The sequence below is a fragment of the Nomascus leucogenys genome, chromosome 3 (genome assembly GCF_006542625.1).
Source record: "Nomascus leucogenys isolate Asia chromosome 3, Asia_NLE_v1, whole genome shotgun sequence".
NCBI lineage: Eukaryota > Metazoa > Chordata > Mammalia > Primates > Hylobatidae > Nomascus > Nomascus leucogenys.
Genome location: NC_044383.1, coordinates 37,810,526 through 37,834,090, shown reverse-complemented (window position 1 = coordinate 37,834,090; position 23,565 = coordinate 37,810,526). Strand labels below are relative to the sequence as shown.

The 23,565-nt window shown below is 41.5% G+C and overlaps 1 protein-coding gene across 2 annotated transcripts in view; it reads left to right on the top strand.

The window, feature by feature from the left end:
- ENTPD1 (ectonucleoside triphosphate diphosphohydrolase 1) overlaps nt 1-23,565 on the top strand; it is a 116,420-nt gene that overhangs the window by 71,847 nt on the left and 21,008 nt on the right. The window contains exons 3-7 of one of the 2 annotated variants that reach the window (XM_030809161.1): nt 11,727-11,844; nt 14,390-14,540; nt 16,504-16,663; nt 17,384-17,623; nt 19,578-19,838. In XM_030809161.1, the coding sequence (XP_030665021.1) occupies nt 11,727-11,844; nt 14,390-14,540; nt 16,504-16,663; nt 17,384-17,623; nt 19,578-19,838 (930 nt within the window). The remainder of the gene's footprint in view (nt 1-11,726; nt 11,845-14,389; nt 14,541-16,503; nt 16,664-17,383; nt 17,624-19,577; nt 19,839-23,565) is intronic. The other variant, XM_030809165.1, reaches the window with a different exon arrangement.

Below are 23,565 nucleotides of genomic sequence, written 5' to 3'. Positions count from 1 at the left end.
GCAAAGCTTCATCTGTATTTATAGTTGCTCCCCATTGCCCACATTACTGTCTGAGCTCTATCTCCTGTCAGATCAGTGGCAGCATTAGATTCTCATAGGATCGTGAACCCTATTGAGAACTGCACATATGTAGGATCAGGATTGCGTGCTCCTTGTGAGAATCTAATGCTGGATGATCTGTCACTGTCTCCCGTTACCCCCATATGGGACTGTCTAGTTGCAGGAAAACAAGCTCAGGGCTCCTATTGATTCTACATTATGGTGAGTTGTATAATTATTTCATTATATATTACAATGTAATAAAAATAGAAATAAAGTGCACAATAAGTGTAATGCACTTGAATCATCCCAAAACCATTGCCCCCTCCTCTCCACCTCTGGGTCTGTGGAAAAATTGTCGTGCAAGAAACTGGTCCCTGGTGTCAAAAAGGTTGGGGACCACTGATTTAAAGGGTGAATAGGGAAAGAATTCCTCCTAAAGCATAATGATAACATTATTTAGTACTTTGCAGTTATAAATCATTTCCACATGCATTTCCATTTTTTCTTCCCATGAATACTCTGAAGAATGGAAGGTTATCCCCATTTTTTTTTTTTTTTTTGAGGTGGAGTTTTGCTCTTCTTGCTCAGGCTGGAGCGCAGTGGCACGATCTCGGCTCACCGCAGTCTCTGCCTCCCGGGTTCAAGCGATTCTCCTGCCTCAGCCTCCTGAGTAGCTAGGATTGTAGGCGCACGCCACCACGCCTGGCTAATTTTTGTATTTTTAGTAGAGACGGGGTTTCTCCATGTTGGTCAGGCTGGTCTTGAACTCCCGACCTCAGTTGATCCGCCCGCCTCGGCCTCCCAAAATGCTGGGATTACAGGCATGAGCCATCACGCCCAGCCATCCCCATTTTATAGATAATGAAATCAAAGCCTTAGATGTTCTCTCACCCAAGGCAGAGGGGGAGCTAAAACTAGAATCCAGTTTTCTGATCCAAAGACTAATACTCTTTTCATTTGTCTTAGTGAGTTTTTCCAAACAGTACATCCTATTAACAGAAATTTCATGCAGGATGTTTATTTTGGGAAGTGATTCCAAAGAAACAAGGAAGGAGGGAAAGAGAGAGTTAGGAGCAAATTACCACATTGGGCAACTGAGGCTTGATCCTCCCAGGGACCCTCTGAAGAGCTGTGGAGAGTGAACTTTAGAATTGTCTGCCTTGGGGATTTATCCCCTGATTCTCATCATCTGTTGGTCAAGGGTTGCTCCCATTTGGTGTTAAGTCCCTGTCACTTCCAGGTTTGCACGTGTGTCAGAGGGGCCATGTGGGTACCACAGGTGACAACCTAGGCAGCAGGAGAGAAGCTCCTGGGCAGAAATAGAGAGATAAGGAGATACTGCTGGGGCTGGAGTAAAAAGTTGGCCAAGATGTAAAATGGCCACAAGAGGTATCTGAAGTATCATTGCACCTCCTGATTTTTGTGGAGGTGAGGGTTCTTTGTACAAATAAGTTCAGTATAATAGAGATATATTCATGCAGAGACAGTGCTATGCAAGCCCAGAGAAAGAAGCCGCTAATTGTGCCTGTTTACATGGAGGCTTCACAGAGAACGTAGCCTTGGAGCTGAGTCTTAAGTGCTATGGCTTGAATGTTTGATCCCTCCAAAACTCGTGTTGAAAGTTAATCCCCAGTATAATAGTATTAAGAAGCAGGGTCTTTAAGAGGTGGTGGGTCATGAGGGCTCTGACCTCATGAATGGATTAATCCATTCATGGATAAATGGATTGAGTTATCACAGGGTGGGTTAGTTATCATTAGAGTAGGTCTGTATTAAAAGCTAGTTTGGCTCTCAGTGTGCCCCCTTTGCCATGTGATGCCCTGTGCCACCTCGGGACTCTGCAGAGAGTCCCCACCAGCAAGAAGGCCCTCATGAGATGTTGCCTCTTGATCTTGGACTTCATAGCTTCTAGAATTGTAAGAAATACATTTTTTAAAATAAATTACCCAGTATCAAGTATTCAGTGATAGCAACAGAAAATGGACTAAGACAAATGATAAGGAGTTTTCTAGAAAGTGGGATAGGACATGTTCCAGACAAAGATTGTATCATGTGTTGAAGAGTGACAGCTTGAAATCATATGCAATTCCTGGGCAATCAGCAGCTCAGTATGGTTAGATTGTTGAATATGGGGGCAGGAAGGAGTGGGGGAAGAGGAGGTCCAAGTCTGAGCTTAGTATTTCTGGCTTAAAAGTGGGCATCTCATCCATTCAACTGCAGTGGTGTTCAAGCTTGGATCTATATTAGAAGCACCTGGGGAGCTTTTCAAAAATATAGCTGGGCCCCATCTCAGGTCACTTAAATCATCTTTGGAGGTTAAAGTTAAATAAAAATGGTTCAAAATATTGTAGATCACCGGCGCAGTGGCTCACTCCTGTAATCCCAGCACTTTGGGAGGCTGAGGCTGGCAGATCACTTGAGGTCAGGAGTTCGAGACCAGCCTGGCCAACATGGTGAACTGTCTCTACTAAAAATACAAAAATTAGCTGGGCGTGTTGTCAGGTGCCTGTAATCCCAGCTACTTGGGAGGCTGAGGCAGGAGAATTGCTTGAACCTGGGAGGCGGAGGTTGCAGTGAGCCGAGATCATGCCACTGCACTCCAGCCTGGGCAACAGAGAGAGACTCTGTCTCAAAAAACAAAACAAAACAAAACAAAAAAAGCCCAGGGACTAATATGTTTTAAAATCTTCCATGTGATTCTAATGAGTAGTTTTGATTGAAGACCACTGCTTTGAAGGGTTTCATACAAGGAAGTGATGCCCAGATTTGTGTTCCAAAGATTCCTTTTGGCTGGAGAGCAGATTAGAGGAGGAGAGACCAGTTAGCATGCTCCTGCCATGGTCTAGGCAAGGCAGGCAAGGCCAGAATTAAGGCATTGTCTGTGGAGTAAGGGGAGGGGATGATGTGAAAGACACTTGGGTTGACCAGATCTTCGTGACAAAATTCCTTTGAGGACCTTTTAAGATTAAGATGGAACAGGTACCTTGGGACGGTTAATGCTGAGAGAAAACTCCAGATGCTTCTGTTTAAAGAGGGTGGTGGCCACAAGCCTCTCTTAGTGCAACTTCATACATGGAAAGACTTTCAGCTGTCCTGTACTCACTTCCTCTGATTTGTCATCCCTGTCCTCTTGCAGGGATCATTATTCTGCCTGCCTAGAGTACAACACAACATGGGCTATGGACTCACACTGCGTTGGGTTTGACTCTTCGCTGTGCTCTTAGGGTCACAGGAGTTAACCTCTCTAAGCCTTAGTTTCTCCACCTGTATGATGGAACTGATGATTCTTCTCTTGTAAGATTACTGTGAGAATTCAGTGGGATAAAGTACATGCAAATATAAGTGCAGAGCAGAAGGCCTGGCCCACTGCAGACACTCAGTGATTGATAACTCATGTCTTATCATTTTTGCAGCTTACCTGCCTTAGTGACAAATTGACAGTTATCTTTATTTTATTCCCACTGTTCCCCATCTGACTTGCCCTTGTCTAGCCCATTTCAGGTCAGCCCACCCATGCTGATGATCCAGTCTTGTCATCTTCCTGCCTGACCTAGTTTGGGTTCAGCCCTGCTGGGGAGGTAGTGGCCTCATGCCTGGGCCACATGTGGCATAACACAGCAAGAACTCTTTATTGTTCTGAAATGTTTACTTGCCCAGCTACCTAAAAGGTTATAAGCACATTGAGGACAGAGAATGGACTTCATTTGTCTTTGTTTGCATTTTATTTATTCATTGACTCCATTCATTCATTTAACAAATAGCCATTGAACATCAACTCTATTGTAGGCCCTGGCATATATTAGTGAGCAAGATGGGCAAATTTATTATACCCTTGTTGAACTTATAGTCTAATGAGGGAGATAATCATTAATCAGATAATCATAAAATAAATGTTAAATTACAGCCAGCACAACATCTGATTTGGATAGTTGCTCCGGAGAAGTTTGCTGACTCTGAATAGAGTAAGCACCTTGAACAGGTAAAACTGCTCCCTCCTTGTATGTGAAGAACCCAGGACCAGCCTGGTAGCCAGGCAGTGTCAGTGAGGGAAGCAGACCTCGCCTCAGAGTTCTCTAGAGATCCTAGTTCCCCACTCTTACCCTCAGAGCCTTCTCAGTTTGAACCTCCAGAGTGCAGGGCCTCAGAAGCTACATGTGTTAGCAGGCATCCTGGGGCATTCTCATGCCACTGAAGTCTATGAACCACTGCCTGTGAGGCACAATGAGAACTTAAAAAAAAAATAGCCTTAATGAACTGAAGAGTCATTAGCTGTACCCAAGACTCCCCCTGGGAAAGTACCTTTGTTCTGGTGGACCTAGGTGGGGAGGTAGCTTTGACGTCTGCTTGGTTCCCCACTTCCTTGTCTACTCATAACTGAACAGTGGCAGTTAGTGGTTGTCAGATATTCCTTTTAGCACAAACGTTCCACATTTTGGCACACACTGAGTCTCTGTCACACAAGCACCAGACTGACCCAATGCCAAACAACTAGCCTTCATTAAACGCTGCCTCTTCTGTGAATGCAGACTCAGGGACCAGACCACTTTGATTTTAATCCCAGATATGCTACTTTCTAGCTGAGACTTTGGGCAAAAAATTCTCTCTATGCCTCCCCTTGTATGTAAAATCAAGATAGTAATAGTACCTACTTAGAAGATGGTTGTGAGAATTAAATGGAATAATACAAGTGACTTAATTGTCAGAGTGACGAGCACATCAGAGGTCCTCAATGGAGACTACCTGCTTTAATGAGGATATGGCCTATGGAAGGCCCTTAGCTATTAGTGTATTATGGTCACTGAAACAGTACTCTGCAGGATTTCCAGCTTCTGTTAGAGGATAATGACCTTTCCTCATGCATCTGCTTTTTCAAAATGAACGAAAGTCCTGTTCTTAGATAAGCATTTGTGATTTTATCTTTTTTTATGGAGACTTTGGAAATATTTGCTCTGATTTCCAACCTCTGATTTCCAAATATTTGCTCTGATTTGGAAAATATCTGTATTATTTTTACTCTATTGGATTTTAATGTGTGTTTTAAAAAACATCTGCAGATAGATGGTGGTTGCACAACAATGTGAATATCCTTAATACCACAAAACTGCACTTAAAAATGGTTACAGTGGTAACTTTTATGTTATGTGTGTTTTACAGCAATTAAAAAATAAGACAATAACAGAACCGTGGTTTGTATTAAAGATCTAGTAACTCTAATTAAAGAAAAAGGAAAGGAAGAAAATGGTCTCTAAATGTTTATAGGCCCTGCTAGCATCTCTGTAGCTAATCTGGTTTGTTTATAGAGTACTAGAGTCTTACTCAAAATTATAGACTTTGTTTATAAACCCAAGCTCACTGAGACAGACTGATGAGGCTGCTGAAGTTACCATTAAAGCTGCAGGAACTTTTAAGAAAGTTTTTGAAGACACACTGTGTCTGAAGGGACCATGAAAAGTTAATGATCATATTTGCCTGTGTTACCAGATGTCTTAGTCTGTTTTGTGTGGCTGTAACAGAATGCGACAAACTTGGTAATTTATTAATATAAAGAACAGGAATTAATTTTCTCACAGTTCTGGAGGCCAAGAAGCCCAAGATCAAGGTGTTGGCAGGCTTGGTGTCTGGTAAGGGCCTGGTCTCTGCTTCCAAGATGATGCCTTGAACTCTGTATCCTCTGGAGGGAGGAATGCTGTTCCTCACATGGCAAAAGAGAAGGAGATTGCAAACTCACTCCCCAAACCCCATTTAATTGTGGCATTAATCCATTTAAGAGGGCAGAGCACTTGAATACCTAAATACCTCCCACTAGGGCTCACCTCCTGATGCTGATGCATTAGTGATGAAGTTTTCAACACATGAGTTTTGGAGGGGAAAACAGTCAAACCATAGCATCTGTCTTATGGGCTTTTTGGGGAAGGTGTAGGACAACTCCAGTGGTACTACTTTATATTAGACAATGAATATTAACCTCTTTTAGGGCTGGAATGAATTTAGGAACCATCCAGTTCCAACACCCTCATTTATCCATTTGATTCAATAATGATCTGTTGCATTCTTTCTCTGTGCCTAACGTATAGTAGGATATACCATTGTGGATGCTGTATATGCTGTGGTAAACAAAGTAGACCTGCCCTCATGTAGCTTACAATCTAATAATAAAGATAGATATTAATCAAATAGCTGCATAAATATGTAATTACATCATGTGGCCTGTACTGTCTTTAGCGGGAAAATACAGTCATTCTAATCAGGAGGGTAGGATCTAAACTCAGGAGGTCTGAGAAGGCTGAGATGTCAAGTGAAGGGCTTCCTGGGTAAAGGCCCTGGAGCAGAAACCATGAGACCTGTGGGCAACTGTAAGCAGGCCAGTTCCACCAGAGGTGTTTTCTGAATGAGAAGTGGGTGAAATATTCTACTTCTGTGGAGCCAGGAAGCAGGCTGTCTGATGCTCTAGTTTCTCTTACTTTCTGCTTCTAAATAGACTTACCCAGAAGCCTGGTACTATGACATTTGTGTAGGTAGAATTGTTTCCATCCTAAGGAGAGATCCGCCCCACCTCTATGTGGCCTCCAGTCTCAGTGAGCTTAGGGTCTGTTGCGCCTACATTTCCAGGTCTTCACCAAGGCCCCTGCATTGGTGTTTCCGTGAACCAAGCAAGGTCACTTCTACTGTTCCTCTTTTTGGACCACCACTTCTATTCATGCAACCTAGCTCATGAAGATCATAACCAATCTTCATTATGTGCATAATCAAAAGCCAGCTTAGAACAAAATTGTATACACAGTAAAATTACAACTACATAAAAATAATATACTATTTTTAAAAATTTAAAAATTTATTTTTAGACTCATGGGGCACATGTGCAGATTTGTTTCATGGGTATATTGCATGATGCTGAGGTTTGGGCTTCTAATGATCCTGTCACCCAAGTAGTGAACATAGAACCTGATAGGTAGTTTTTCAACCTTTGACCTCCTCTCCACTTCCCCTCTTTTGGAATCCCTAGTGTTTATTGTTCCTGTCTTTGTGTTCGTGTGTACCCAACGTTTAGCTTCCACTTATAAGAATATGCAGTATTTGGTTTTCTGTTCCTGTGTTAATTCGCTTAGGGTAATGGCCTCCAGCTGCATTCATGTTGCTGCAAAGGACATGATTTCATTCTTTTTTATGGCTGCATAGTATTCCATGGTGCATATGCACCACATTTTCTTTATACAGTTCATCATTGATGGACACCTGGGTTGATTCTATGTCTTTGCTATTATGAATAGTGCTGTGATAAATATACAAGTGCAAGTGTCTTTTTGGTAGAATAATTTGTTTTCCTTTGAGTATATACCTAGTAATGGGATTGCTGGGTCAAATGGCAATTCTATTTTTAGTTCTTTGAGAATCTCTAACCTTCTTTTCACAGGGCTGAATAAATTTGCATTCCCACCAACAGTGTGTAAGCATTCCCTTGTATGCACAATCTTGCCAGCATCTATTGTTTTCTGACTTCTTAATAGCCATTCTGACTGGTATAAGATGGTATCTCATTGTAGTTTTAACATTCATCTCTCTGATGACCAGTGATGATGAGCATTTTTTCAAAAGTGTATTGGCCACTTGAATGTCTTCTCTTGAGAAGTGTCTATTTATGTCTTTGACCCACTTTTTAATGGGGTTGTTTATTTTTTTCTTGTTGAGTTGTTTGAGTTCCTTATAGATTCTGAATATTAGTCCTTTGTGGATACACAGTTGGAAAATATTTTCTCCCATTCTGTAGGTTGTGTGTTTACTCTGTCACTGGTTTCTTTTGCTGTGCAGAAGCTCTTTAGTTTAATTAGGCCCCAGTTGTCATTTTTTGTTTTCACTGCATTTGCTTTTGAGGACTTAGTCATAAATTCTTTCCTGAGGCCAGTGTCTGGAAGGGTATTTCCTAGGTTTTCTTTTATGACTTTTATAGTTTGAGGGTCTTACGGTTATGTGTTTATTCCACGTTGAGTTAATTTTTGTATATGGTGAGAGGTAGGGGTGTAGTTTCACACTTCTGCATATGGTTAGCCAGTTTTCCCACCACCATTTATTAAATAGGGAATCCTTTTCCCATTGTTTATTTTTGTCAGTTTTGTCAAAGATCAGTTGGTTGTTAAGTGTATGGCTTTATTTCAGAGTCTGTATTCTGTTCCATTGGTCTATGTGTCTATTTCTGTACCAGTACCATGCTGTTTTAGTTATCATAGCTTTGTGGTTTAAAGTTAGGTTATGTGATGCCTCTGGCTTTATCCTTTTTGCTTAGGATTGCCTTGGCTATTTGGGCTTTTTTTTGGTTCTGTATGAATTTTAGAATAGTTCTTTTTTCTAATTCTTTGATTTCTTTGGGTAATATTATGTATTCAAAAAAGACTTGGAAGGAAATAAATAAAAATGAAAGTGATATCTAATTGGTAGAATCTTAAACATCTTTTTTTACTTCATTTTATAAGTGATATTTAAGAAACTTTTAGTACTCTTAAAATAGAAAATAATATTGAAATAATCCCGAGGGAGTGTCAGATCTCTTCCTTACCACCCAAATCTTGCTGTTTTCTTTAAAGGATATACTCATAGGGACTTTTGGAAATATTTAAATATGAGCTACAGAGAAATGTTGGGTTTCTCTACTGCAAGACTTTGAGGCATTCACTAGCTAATGGGCTTGTGAGCCCAGCAGGCAGAGAGAACATGAACGTTCTCCAGACTTCTGGGAAGCTTTATTTACTGAAGCCCTCGTAGGCCTCATACTCTCTGGAACATGCATTGGAAAATGCTGGTGTGTGGAAAGAGAACAAAACGTTGTGGCTACCTGGGCTCTGATGGATGTTGTAACAAAGAAAGGCAAACTCCCCAAATGCTCAAATTGAACTTTCAGTCAAGCTTTATCTGTCTCTCAAGCAGCAAACAATGCTAGTTTTTTATTCTGCAAGCCATTTTAGAAGACAAAATGTTTGGTACAGTTGCACAGGTTAGCATGCTAGTGTACTGTGTACACAAGATGAAATGTCTTCAGTTTCTCTGTTAAAATATGCTTTACCCCCTTCTCAAACACTTGTCAAATGAAACGTAGTAAAAACTTTTGTTTCTCAACTACCTCATTGTGTAAGTAAGGCCTTAGAGAAAACAAGCTGACAGAAGCAAGCCTGGTTCTTTGGCTCTGTGGGAAGAATGACTTTCATATCAACAATGTTAGAATAAAATGTCCTGATCCCAGATAAAGGCTGCTTGCTGCTTCTACCTCACCAGTTTTTGTCATATGCTGCTGTGGTTGGAACATTTTCTGGCAGGAAGAAATCAGGGGCCCTGTTAGGGAACAACCCCATGTAATTCCTAAGCCTCTTTCTCCACTCTGGGAGGTTTCTCAAGGGTCCAGTGGCCCCAGACCTTAGTCAGTGTTCCTCTCTGCCCACAATGGCCACCGCCTAAGCCATTTCTTGGATTCCTTTCACTGCAAGTCTAGCTGCAGAGGAGTCTGTCCAGCTTGCTTCCTTGCTGTGCCCAAAGCCAGCATACGGCCCTTTTCTTTCTAAAGGCATAATGCTAATTACTGGAGGGAATCCCCACTGTGTGTAACTAGGAAGAGAACACTGTGGAGGTTATGGCAGGTCAAGGGTCCTCACAAGGTCTGCACGGTGATACTCCCTGGTCTAGTGAAAGGGAGTAGAGTTTGACACTCAATAAGCTCTACTTTTAGCTTTTCCTAGTGGTTCAGAGAGGTCTCTTAAATCCTATTTCTTGTCTTCTTTTCTCCCTGGAGTCTCTTAGATTCATAGCAGATGATATATATACCCATTGCCACCTACATTTTCAGGTCGTCACTGGGGCCCCTACATTGGTGTCTCCATGAACCAAACAAGGTCATTTCTACTGTTCCTCTTTCCAGACTACTGCTTCTGTTCATGCAATCTAGCTTATATATGTAGGGAGATTCACACACACACACACACAACACACACACACACCCACACACAGCTAAATTAAGCATTTTTAAAGTGGCAGACCATACTTTGAGGTCTGCAGCTTAAATAAGCAGCCATGTGAGAAGAGTAGTTGGCTCACATTTCAGAAGCGTCACCTGCTTCTCTTCCTTTTGCTTCCCCATTTACTTCCCTCTATGTTTCTTCTCTAAGGAAGATTTAGAAGCACATGTGCCATCATGCTCTTCTCCCAAGTTCATGTCAGATGTCATTAATCAATCATGGCATTTTTTAATCTTGAGTAAGCCCAGAGATATAACCAAAGATGACTATCAGTTGATCAAAATGGGCGTTGAGCAGTTTACTCCTTGGTAAATACCCTCAAAGAAATGAGAGCTTATTTCAACAAAATGAAATGCACATGAATGTTTCTGGCAGCTATATTTCCAGTAGCCCCAAACTGGAAATAACCCGAATGTCCATTAACAGTTGAATGGATAAAAATATAGTATATCCATATAATGAAATACTCTGCAGTGATGGAAAAAGATGAACTACTGATACACACAGTTTGAGTTCATCTTACATAGTGTAAAGTGAAAGAAGTTAGACATAAAGGAGGCATACTATGTGAGTTCATGCATTGCAGTTCAAAAACAGGCAGAACTCATACATGGTGGTAGAAGTTAAGACAGTGGTAACTGACTGAGAGGGGCACTGGGAAGGCTTATGAGGGCTGGAATGTGTTCTGTATCTTGATCTGGGTGGTGGTTATATGGATGTGCACATATGCAAAAATTTATTGAGGTGTATGCCTAATATTTGCACACTTTAGCTACCCCTCATTTAATGTCCTTAAAAGGGGGTGCCAATTTGAAAATTAATGCCCAGCCCTTGCTTCTATGTTTCTGTGTATAGTTTCTGTTTCTATTTCTGTCTCCTGCTGTCATCTATCCTTCTTCTCCTCTGCCGACTTTCTTTCCTCCTGTTTTTCTTCTTTTCATCTCCCCCTACTCGTAAAGCCAAAAACATGAAGTTTAAGTAAACATATTGTAAAATATATTAAATACAATTTTATAGTTATATTCATAATTTAAAAGTGAGTGTATTTAGTGTTTTTTACACCTCTCCTTAAAACATACTCTGCATTTATTGAACTAAAATTAGATGAAGATATTTATTATGTCTTACTGGCACTCAATGGAGTAACTCAGTGGTTCCCAAACTTATCTGCACATTAGAATCATGTGGGAGCTTATAAAAATTCCAAAGCCCAGGACACATACCAGATCAATTAGATCACAATACCTGGGTCTAGGACACAAGCATCAGTAGCCGTTGAAGCTTTCCAGGTGATTCCCATATGATTCCAATGTGTAGACAAGTTTGGGGACTATAGATTAATGGCTTTCTATTCCTTCCATAGTGTCTCAGCTACTTCAGCATGTGGTTCTGAATCTTGGCTGCACATTAGAATCACCTAAGAAGCTTCTAAACAATACTGCTTCTTGGGCCCTGTTCTGCATAAGGTCTGAATATTTCTAACATGCAACCAGCATGAAGAGCCCCATTCTAGCAGGGTTGTTGTCCTGGTAGATCTTGTGATTGGAGTGACTCCAGTGCCATCCCCTCAATGTTCCTCTCAAATACTTTCTCCTCATGTTTTCGAAAATTCCAGTCCTTTCTCTCACAAGCCTAATATGGAGATGAGGGATGTGATACTGATAAGTTTTTGGTCTGTTTTGCTTTCAGTATGGGATTGTGCTGGATGCAGGTTCTTCTCACACAAGTTTATACATCTATAAGTGGCCAGCAGAAAAGGAGAATGACACAGGGGTGGTGCATCAAGTAGAAGAATGCAGGGTTAAAGGTAAGATGAAGACCAAGGGAAGGAGAGGCCAACAATGGGGCATGAGAACATGAGAGGTGTATGACCAGCAGAACACAAGAAAAAAAGGAGCCCCACGCGTAGGAAGCCAAGTGAAGAACACAGTGCAGCTGCTGTTGTTATGTTATCATTACAGAAATCATATTGAAATCAGTCCTTAATGATCAAACCCTAAGAATAAACACACATAAATATAATTGATAGTAGCTCCCATCAACAGAACACTTCTGCATGCTATGTACTTAGTATCGAACATGTGTTACTTCAGTATACCCTCATAATCTCCCTTTGAGGTACGTATTATTATACTAATTTTTTAAAAATGAAGGCACTGAGGTTGAGAGAGGTTATACCACCTGTTTGTTACTCAAGCTAGTAAGTGATGGAGCTGCGGTTCAAACCAAGTTCTGCCCGACTTTAAGGCTACATCTTAGCCAGTGCTTCTCAAACTTGAAACTGCATGAGCTTGTTAAAAACACAGATGATGGGCCCCATCCCCTAGAGTTTCTGAGTCAGCAGGTCTGGAATGAAGCCTGAGAATTTCTATTTCTAAGAAGTTCCTAGGTGATGCTGATCTGGCTGGTTCAGAGATTTATTGCTCTCATTTTAATCTTTGTACCCTGACCTACAGCTTAGAAGACATTTTTCAAAGCTTTCAGCTTCTGTGTAGGCAGGAAAGACCAAATTATAGGTTCTTGGGGCTGGGAAAAGGAACTTACAGATCGTTTAAATTTTGTTTCACAGAGAAGGAAACAAAAACCTGGAGGATTAGTGCCTTGAAAGTAGCAACAGAATAGAGACAAGAATCTAGGTCTCCTAATTACATTCTAGGCTTCCTGCTACTCTGAGCTGCTGCATTATATATCAATAATTTTTTTCTTTTAAGGTCATAATATAAGTTAGAGTGGTTGACATTTAGCTTTCACTCCCTTTACCCAGTACCCTACCATGCACCACTGTACCACAATCTCTCTGACTTTTATCTCTCTTAGCCTTTTGAGCTGGGAACCCACCGTTTATTTTTAGTCAGACCAATAGCCTAGATCCTAGAAGATAATTGATTTTCAGTTTGATAGCCTGTGGAATCCACTAATTTTCATAGGTTGTCAATAAAGTAGTAGAGAGGAGATATTTCCAAGAGAGCAAGTCATTCTACCCAGTAGCCCCATCAATACTGAGACTTTGGCCCCATCGGAGACAGTACTTCTGGCCTTTCTTAAAGCCCAAATCCCTCATTTTATTGGCTTTTATTTAACCCACTGCCTTCCATTTTTAAAAGTTATTTTAATGGCCGGGCATGGTGGCTCATGCCTGTAATCCCAGCACTTTGGGAGGCTGAGGTGGGTGGATCACAAGGTCAGGAGATGGAGACCATCCTGGCTAACATGGTGAAACCCTGTATCTACTAAAAATACAAAAAAATTAGCTGGGCATGGTGGTGCAAACCTGTAGTCCCAGCTACTAGGGAGGCTGAGGCAGGAGAATCACTTGAACCTGGGAGGCGGAGGTTGCAGTGAGCTGAGATCGCACCACTGCACTCTAGCCTGGGCGACAGAGCAAGACTCCGTTTCAAAAAAAAAAATCTAACAGATGTCCTTCTTCTGAGACTTATCCCATGAGCATTTGGCCTAACAATGAAGGATTCTTCTGTCTCAAAAGAGAGAGTTCTCTAGTTAATCAAATATTTAACATCAAATTTTCTCAATTGAAACAATTTGCTGGTAACTTAGAGCTGATTTTCTCATGGTTATTAGGCTGTTTGAAAATCTGTGAATGATCTGGATAATGTATTTGAATAATTATCCTTAAAGCAATGACTCTGCTATGAAGCACTGATAGTGTAGATTTTTATCTTAATGTGAGATGAAAGTGTTGTTATAACTTCAAAAAGCTTAAGGAATCTTGGCTCTAATCCTCCATAGCAACAGTCAGTTTTGCTCTAAAACTGGAAAAACAGTTTTGCTAGGGAGGCAGGATATCAGAGTGGAAAAGTCACTGAGGAGACATAGATTCTGTTCCTCTTTCTTGTAACAGGAAGCAACTCCACCTCAGAAACTTTAAGGTGCTGGCCAGGATCAGATAGCTAGTTAGTGGCAGCTTCCATCTTTTCAGTAAAAGCCAATTTGTCTGCTGCTTAATTTTTATTCTAAGTGTCATCTTTAGGTCTTTTAGGAGCTAGTGTCATTAATTACAATGTTGTGGAGGAAATATCAAAAAGCAGCTAACAGAGTAGCTAGCTATAAGATCCCCATTAAAGTCTGAGAATGTTATACAATTGAATATGAAATTGCGCCATCCAGTGGCACAATTATTGAACACTGGACAGACCCAACTTAAAGTTTGGAAATTAAATCCTCTCAAGGCTAGGTCCAGTGAATTACCCTCTAAGTACAATAACCTAATGTATAGTACATCAGGAAATTGTTTTCTTGTATTTTTTTCAAAACACCATATTTTGATCTACTATTGTCAAGGTATGTTTTATAATTTTTTTTAAAAGATTGTTATCTTCTACATCTTTTCCTAGGTCCTGGAATCTCAAAATATGTTCAGAAAGTAAATGAAATAGGCATTTACCTGACTGATTGCATGGAAAGAGCTAGGGAAGTGATTCCAAGGTCCCAGCACCAAGAGACACCCGTTTACCTGGGAGCCACGGCAGGCATGCGGTTGCTCAGGTATAGCAGCATGTAGGGACCAAGAGTATCTGGGAGTTAGGCTTGGCAGTGAAAGAGCTTCTGAAGTTATGGGAGAGGGCCACATTCCCTAATACCCCAAGTTCTACACACCCAAGTCCATACCTAAGAAAGGATATTTCAGTAAGTGAATAAAATGTTCAAACTCTTAGTAGATATAGGGGTAGGATTTTATGTATGTTAAAAAAAAAAAAGGCCCCCTTGTGCATCTCCCTATGGGGAATTCAAGGGGGAAGGCGCACAGGGAGAGAAAGACTGGGCCCGTATACTCTGCGGTTTGGAGCTACAGATTTAAGTATTCAATATCTGGGAGGCAGAGGATAAGAGGAGACTCATAAACATCCCAGGTCATAAATATTCACAACTAGCACATCTTTATATCACTTGATACCTGTGTGAATTATTTGTTCACTTGTTCATTCATTTAGCATGTAGTGCCTGCTCTATCCAGAATATGAAAACTCAACCCTCAAGGAAATCAGTTTCAATGCAGGGTGATCAGTGTTTTAATAGAGGAGTGCTCAGAGCTGCTATGGGAGCACATTTGGCCCTGCCCGGGGTGAGAGGAGGTCAGGAAGACTTAGAGGAAGGGACGCCTGAACTGAATCATGAAGAATGAGTTGGAGGATCAGGGAACGGCTTTATCAGTAGAGCAGACAGCATGCATTCAGTAACTGATGTTTATTCAGCACCTATTATATGTCAGGCACAGTTCTAAGTACTGAGGATACAACAGTGCACATCCGGTGGAGCTTGTGTTCTACTGGATGTGCAAAGGTAGGGAAGTGTGAGAGGCATATTCAGAGGACTGTAAGTAGTTCTGCATAGATAGAAGATAGGTGAGTAGTGTAAAATAGTAATGATAATAATAGTAGCAGCTCATATTTATTGAGCCCTTCCTATGTTCTTAGCACTGCGCTAAGCACTTAATTGAACCGTTATAACAACTCTAGGAAATTAACTATTATTAACAAGGTAAGGAAGCTGTGGCTTACAAATGTTAAGTAACTCACCCAGGGTCACACACCTGGGAAGTGGTGGAGCCAGGATTCTGAGTGGGGTTCTGAAAAGGAAGGGTCCAGGTCACAAAGTGCCCTATAGGCCATGCTAGGAAGTTTGGAGTTTATCTTAGAGATAGTAGGAAGCCATTAAAGGATGCTACACAACTGGTGACACTGGTAGAGAAGATGGATTGGAGAGGAGAAAAGCTGGGGATAAAAGGAGGGCAGTTAGTAGGTGTGGAAGCCATTTAGATGAGAGATGACAGGGGCCTAATGCCAGCTGGAAGGTAGCATCCTCTTGCTCAGAGACTCCCAGTGTTGCGTAGCCTAGATCTTGGAAGCAATTGCATCCTGTCTTCATTAAGACAACCCTGGAAGATTCCTTCTTTAGGTCTCAAGGTCTCAAACAGACCCAAGAACTGAGCTGTAATATGAGGAAGATTTTTCCCAGTCTGGCAGCAGAGGAGATTGGATGTCTATTCCAGGTCATTTGACACCTGGTTTCTACTAGAACCCTAATTAAAAACCTGGAGCAGAGTCTGGCCATGTAACCAGCTAGGAGCCACCCACAGTGGTTAATATAGCACACATCAGCTTCAGGTATGGTCATCAAACCATACCCAGCTATCATGACCACGGTAATTTTAAGAGCCTTTGATAACTTTTTGAGCCAGAGAACTTCAGAACAAAAATGGTATTTTAAGGAAAACCAACCTATGAAAGGATTGGAAGGATGTGGATTTGGAGAGAGATGAACAAAAGATTAATTCTGCCTCATCCAAAAAAAGGGTTCCTTGGACAGCTATGTGCGAAGATCCCCATCTCTTCATTTATTCCAGGGTATTATGGTTCACTTCTTAGTAGCACTGTGTGGATGCTGTAGCTGAAATGGGTAATGTAATTATTAAAACAAAAATGATAACCTTAGCTCTTCCTTTGTACAGGATGGAAAGTGAAGAGTTGGCAGACAGGGTTCTGGATGTGGTGGAGAGGAGCCTCAGCAACTACCCCTTTGACTTCCAGGGTGCCAGGATCATTACTGGCCAAGAAGAAGGTGCCTATGGCTGGATTACTATCAACTATCTGCTGGGCAAATTCAGTCAGGTGAATATCTCACAGCATCCATAGAGCTGGCTCTCTGGAGGCCAATGCCATTGCTATCTCAGGCAGTACTTGAGTCGCTAGCCAGAATGAATGAATGAATGATAGGTGGATGGATGGATGGGTGGATGAATGAATTTACTCTCACATTTGTAAGGATCACTAGAGGTATAATTATCTTACAAGACCTTCTACTATTGGGAGAATAAGGAGGACATGTCTTTACCTTAGGGAAGCATAAAGGAAATTAAAAATTTGTCATTAAAAATTAGAATAGCTAAGATTTGCCTTCTGCTATGTGTCTCATGCTGCGCTCAGCACTTTTCATGTCTTCTCTGATTTCATCCTTAGAACAACAGTATGAGGTACTACATCATCCCCATTTTAGAGCCCCATATCGATACCTAGAGAGGGTAATTATTCTGCCCATGGCTGTACAGCTAACAAGCGACTGAGTGAGAATTTGAACTTGAATGTGTCTAGCCTCAGACCTCTTGTTTGTAAACACTAGTTACACTGCTTCTATGTCCGGCAGTCTGAGCTATGTCTTTGAAGCCCCTCTTTTCTTGCTGATAGTCTGTTGTGGATCAGGAGCCTCTAGTGAGCTTTGCCTCACCTTTATGCCCCTGTTTCTTTGCCTTAGGAAATCTCTGACTCCAATAGATAGTATGAAAAGCAGGGTGTCCAAAGACTTCTAGCACTGGTAACTGTACTGTCTTTCAGAAAACAAGGTGGTTCAGCATAGTCCCATATGAAACCAATAATCAGGAAACCTTTGGAGCTTTGGACCTTGGGGGAGCCTCTACACAAATCACTTTTGTACCCCAAAACCAGACTATCGAGTCCCCAGATAATGCTCTGCAATTTCGCCTCTATGGCAAGGACTACAATGTCTACACACATAGCTTCTTGTGCTATGGGAAGGATCAGGCACTCTGGCAGAAACTGGCCAAGGACATTCAGGCAAGTATAACTCAATCCAGACCTGCCCTCCTCACATCTGCACCTCCAGCCCCCACATCCTGTTGTTTTCTCTTTCAAATTCAGTAGTTTGTCTGAACTTGATTATTGTACTTTCCAAACCTTTTTAGGCAGGATATTGAACTACATCTGGTCGACCCCTATAAATTGTTTTAATCAGACATCCCCTCCCATGATTGTTTACTGCGTAATCTCCCTGGACACAACTGAGATCTTCTCTCAGGAAATAATTTCTTACCCTCATGGGGTTGATAATGAAAATTATGTTGTAGAATATTGTTTGTTGGAGGGGGAATTGCAATTTATAAGCTCTTTTAGACCACTTTTTAAAGCTCCCTTTCCTACAAACTACAAAAAAACAGAGTTGTTAGAAATGACCTGGAGAGGAGAAGGAAAAAAAAACACTTCAGGAAAACCACAAAATGTATCAATTGACACTTCAAATCTTGTCATCTTGTCCCCAAATGCTTTCTGCATTTTGAAGACAAGAAAAGTTAAACACACTTTGGAAGGCCGAGGTGGGTGGATCACTTGAGGTCAGGAGTTGGAGACCAGCCTGGCCAACATGGTGAAACTCCATCTCTACAAAAAATACAAAAAAAAAAAAAAAAAAATAGCTGGGCATGGTGGCACATGCCTGTAATCCCAGCTCCTTGGGAGGCTGAGGCAGAAGAATCACTTGAACTGGGAGGCGGAGGTTGCAGTGAGCCAAGTTCATGCCACTGCACTCCAGCCTGGGCCACAGAGTGAGACTCCGTCTCAAAAAAAAGAAAAAGAAAACAAAAGTTAAACCTACTCAACATCATGTGAGTACCAGGCACACCCTGACAAGTAAACACAAAGCCAGGATGTCACATCCAGCTGTTCCCTGTCTCCACGGAAAGGATAACCAGTTCTCTGCTCTCCTCCAAAGCATTCTCTCTGGTTTTCCAAACCACTATCAATAAGATGGTCCTGGGAGTAGGGGGCACTGAGAGACATCCACTGAGCCTCAAAGCTCCACTAAGCTTCATATCCACAGCAGCCTCCTTTCTTCCCTAGTAGGTTGTGGGTTAGAAATTATTTTTATTGGACCAGGCGTGGTGGCTCATGCCTGTAATCCCAGCACTTTGCAAGGCCGAGGCAGGTGGATCACTTGAGGTCCGGAGTTCAAGACCAGCCTGACCAACATGGCGACACCCCGTCTCTACTAAAAATACAAAAAATTAGCTGGGCGTGGTGGCACACACCTGTAATCCCAGCTACTAAGGAGTCCGAGGCAGGAGAATCGCTTGAACCTGGGAGGCTGAGGTTGCAGTGAGCTGAGATTACGCCATTGCACTCCAGCCTGGGCGACAGAGCAAGACTCCATCTCAAAAAAAAAAAAAAATTATTTTTCTTGGATAGGAGAATGCTTGAAGAAGAAAAAAAAATTTAAAAATAAAGAATTTTTTAAAAATAATAAAAAGAAAAAATTATTTCGATATTATTGGCTTGAATGATCTAAAAGTATCTGGGAGCTTCTGATTCGCTCCTTGGAGGGAGGGTTGGTCCATAATGACATCACTGTCATTATGTAGGCTCCTGGAGAACTACCCCCAGGCCCAAATTTTTGACAACCTTGAGAATGTCCTTGTGAATCTGCTCCTGACCTAGATGATTAGGACTAAGCACTCAGAGACATTTCAAACTAATGGCATTTCTGGGCCCAGTTTTAACTACATCAGCGTTCTTTGACTAGCCAAATACATTTATATCTGATACCACTTCTGGTACCTGTTACACAAATCCATTTTTCATATTTATTCTTAAGGGTGAAAAAGGCAGGGCAGGACATATTGATGCCAATACCAAGTGGTGGGATGTTGTACAGTGCCTGCATATTGATTAAGTCAGACTGTGCCTTTTGTATCCAAAGCGTTCACACATGATGCTTTCAAGTGATTTTTCCATTCAGGTTGCAAGTAACGAAATTCTCAGGGACCCATGCTTTCATCCGGGATATAAGAAGGTAGTGAATGTAAGTGACCTTTACAAGACCCCCTGCACCAAGAGATTTGAGATGACTCTTCCATTCCAGCAGTTTGAAATCCAGGGTATTGGAAACTATCAACAATGCCATCAAAGCGTCCTGGAGCTCTTCAACACCAGTTACTGCCCTTACTCCCAGTGTGCCTTCAATGGGATTTTCTTGCCACCACTCCACGGGGATTTTGGGGTAAGTTTGTGAAATGATGAGGTATAGGATGTCTTGTTTACAAGTTATAGAATATGTGCCTACAAAAGATTTAAATAATAGAATGTATTTTTCTCTTACATAATGTTTTGAGGTAGATGATTAGGGGTTGGTTCTTCAGCTCAACTATGTCAGAACTTGGGATCAGTTTTTTCCACTATCTTTGTGATCTTTTTGTGCTAAGGTATGTTACTGCTCCAAGCACCATATCACTAGGTCACTGCCTCCTTTTTGGCTCTAGGCAGCACCTTAAGCCCAGATTCATCTCCATTCTAGTCAACAATAGAAGTACTGCCTTTCCAGAACGGGGGAGGTCCCAAAGAGGTTAGCCCCAGCAGTGTGGGAAAACTGACTAGGGGGTTGTGCCCAGGGGACCTTGTGGGACAGACCTCCTAGAGCCACAGAACAGCCATTCTGATTTGGCATCTCCTTTGGCCAAGTGACAGAGCAGAGTTCCCAGGGCTGAAGGATGCTAAATCTGCCTCTTCCTTGTCTCTGCCTGTCCCCTGGGATATCTCCCTTTGGGATGTCACGATGCTTATTGTGGGTTAAGACAAGGACAGGTTTCCTGCTAGGGAACCCAGGATGGTGGGGAAGCTGATTGTCCACCTTGATCTCACTTTTTCCAGTGTAGAAATTGTGAGTTTGGGGGAAATTTTCCACAAGCTTGGTGTCAGGCAGAATCGGGGGAGAGGTGACGTGGATGTGGAAGTTTGATTATCTTCCCATCTGCTTGGAGTTTTTTCACTTCTTTGTGGCCCCAGGAACTGTCTCATCTTCATATTTGGTTTCTGGGATATTGCTGGTGATAATCTCAGTGCTGTACATTTGTTTCTGGTTGTCTGTGGTTGGGGAGCATGAAGCCAGCTTGCTTCCATGCTGCCATTTTGGAGTCAGACATCCAAGCATCATATTTTCTTTCACATGCAAAGCCAAAGCAGGAAAGACGTTCAAGGTTTTCCTTGCACACATCTCTTGCACACACATTTTGCAGAAGTGCCGACTGACATCTTTTCAGATCCTGCTGGCCAGAACTTGGTGAAATATATACTCTAAACCAATCTGTGATAAGGAGAAATGGATTAATATGGTTAGTTTAGACTAATTATTGTTTATCACCCGAGGAGTCCTTTTTGAGCATATTGCTTTCCTCTACTTGGGTAAAATCAGGACTTCATAAACGAGGAAGAAAGGGGCTAGCTATGGGGTATGTACCTGTTAGAGTCTGCCATAGGTGGCTTCTCAAATGTCAGAAGGAGGAGGAGCAGCAGTTAGATGACACAGCTGAGGGTTTTCCTCTATAAAGACATTTAGGAAGTAGAAACTCAGGAAATCCCAAAGAAATATTGAAGATAACATCATTGTCGTTATGTTTTGAAGAGCTGGAGGATTATTTGAATCCTAGCTCCAAATTCCTTATTTTCTTAATAACTCCAGAATAAGATAAAATATTTGAGCAGAGGCAGAAGAGATGGCTCTTAATTGACTCAGTCTTCAAATTTCATATTTTGGTCCCAGAGGCTGAGCATTATTATAATCATAGTTTAGTAGCATATTGAAAAATTAGCTACCATCTGTCAAATACCAATTATTGACTAAGCACTATAAGTATATTATCTCATTTATTCATTCAAGATATTCAAAGAAACAAGGCTTTTGCCGGCCTTCATGCTTCCTCCCTTTTCAGAAAACAGATCAGCATGTGAGAAGGGAGGTTCAGCTCCTCCCCTCCAGGACCCCAGCAAGAGAGTTTCTCCTAAGGTCACCTGGCCTGGCCCAAGACAAAGCTCTATGAAGAGAACATAGGCACTGTCGTAATCAGATCTGATTCTACTTCTGGCTTCTTATGAACTGTATGAGCTCTTCATTTTGTTGGTCTCTGAGAAAACAATAGGTAATGCCAGAGATCCAGACTTACTTAACCATGGTCCAAACCACGGTCTCCCCTCCCCTCAAGGTTCCTGGGGGAAATACGTGACAAGACAATGACTGGCAGAGTAATATTTGGTTATTAGTTGGCTGCAAACCCAAATTCAGAAGAAACTGAACCTCACTTGAATTCCCTGTGGCTGAGCTGGCACTGGCTCTTCACCTTATACTTTTTTTGGGCCAGGGCCCTTGCCTTAGATTGAACTCCTTGAAGAGGAAGGAGGGTGCCACCTTGGCCAAGGGCCTTTTTCATTCCAGTCACTGCGAGGATGTAAATCTAAAGTCAATGAGCATACCCTTGTGTCTTGAGTTTGTAACTTCTCAGAAAGTTTCACTTCCTGGGAAACATGGCCAATTCCTGCCTTCAAGCTTGAGCAAACCTTTCCTCCTTAGGGGACTGGAATTTCTTGCCTTTGAATGTGATTCATCCAACCAAAGCAGGGAGAGGTAGGGGCTGGAAAAGGGTGGAGGAGTCTTGAACTCCCCCTGGAGGCTTTTCTGTTTGATCCCTTAGTTCCTCATTGAGATTGTTCTCCCAGCCTTCTGAACCTCAGTTTGGCAGTTCCTGAGACTATCGCATTGCCTCCCTCTATGTAGGATCTTTCTCCTCTACATACAGTCCTCAGGGTCAGGACTGTCCTGTCCTGATTTCTGCATTGGCAGTTTCCTTCTGCTTCAGATTTTTGATGTTTTTTGTTTTGTTTTGTTTTATGCCCTCTGTAATGTATCCCTAAAACCTAAAGTTTTTTTTGTCTGTTTCCTCGTCTGTACAATGGGGACAGTAATATCTACCTCATTGATAGTTGTGAGCCAGACAAGCAGTGATGGTCTGGGAAATGTCTGACAACCAACTCTCAGGGAATGGGGAGCTGATTTATAGCACTTACCAGTTTCCATGATGTAAGTAGTTCTACCACAGCCTATTTCAAGCTATCAGCATATCAACTGGCTCACAAAAATCTGGAAATTTTAAGAATCAGCTCTTGTGAGTACATAAGAAAGAGTCAGCTCCAGCACACCACTGTAAATAGCAAAAAGTGGGCATATTCCAGCACCACCCTTAAAAAGGTTAGATCTTTATCCTAGCAGTCTTCATTCTGTGCTGTCCTTCCTGCAGGGAGTTCCTGTTATCGAGTCCTGCCTCTTGAAGCATAACTATGTGCAACACAGAAATCCAGTTTCATTCCCATTATTTCCACAACTAGTTAGCCTGGGTGTTCTCAAGCCACAGAGAATTTGTTGGGGAGAGAATTTTTGCCACAGTTGCATTCAGCACTGATGATCTGATTCTTAGTTCGTAAATACGGTATTAAAAATTGTCATTGCCTTAGTCAGTCTGGCTACACTGTAGCCTTGGTTGTTAAACAGAATCCAATGTTGTGGGCAAATTAGAAACACTAACAAGAAAGAGGGAACATCTGTAGGGAATTACTTATGAGGTAATTTAGAAATTATTTTTAAAGACCACATTGTGCTGTTTATATAAACAAGAAAGGGAAGAAACAAGTTCAACAGGAAACTGGAATTAAAGAACATTAAAAACATATTTGTTTACATATGTATACATAAATGTGTGTGTATATTTATATTTATATTTATATTTATGTTGGTGCAAAAGTAATTGTGGTTTCAGACCATGAATTTTATTTTATTTCTTTTTTTTTGAAAAGTACTAAATATATAAAATTCACAGGTTCAACAAAGGAGAGAAAATAACACCAATAACATCCCCCAAAACTTAACAATACATTAATCTAGGTTGGATCATAATTTTTTTTAA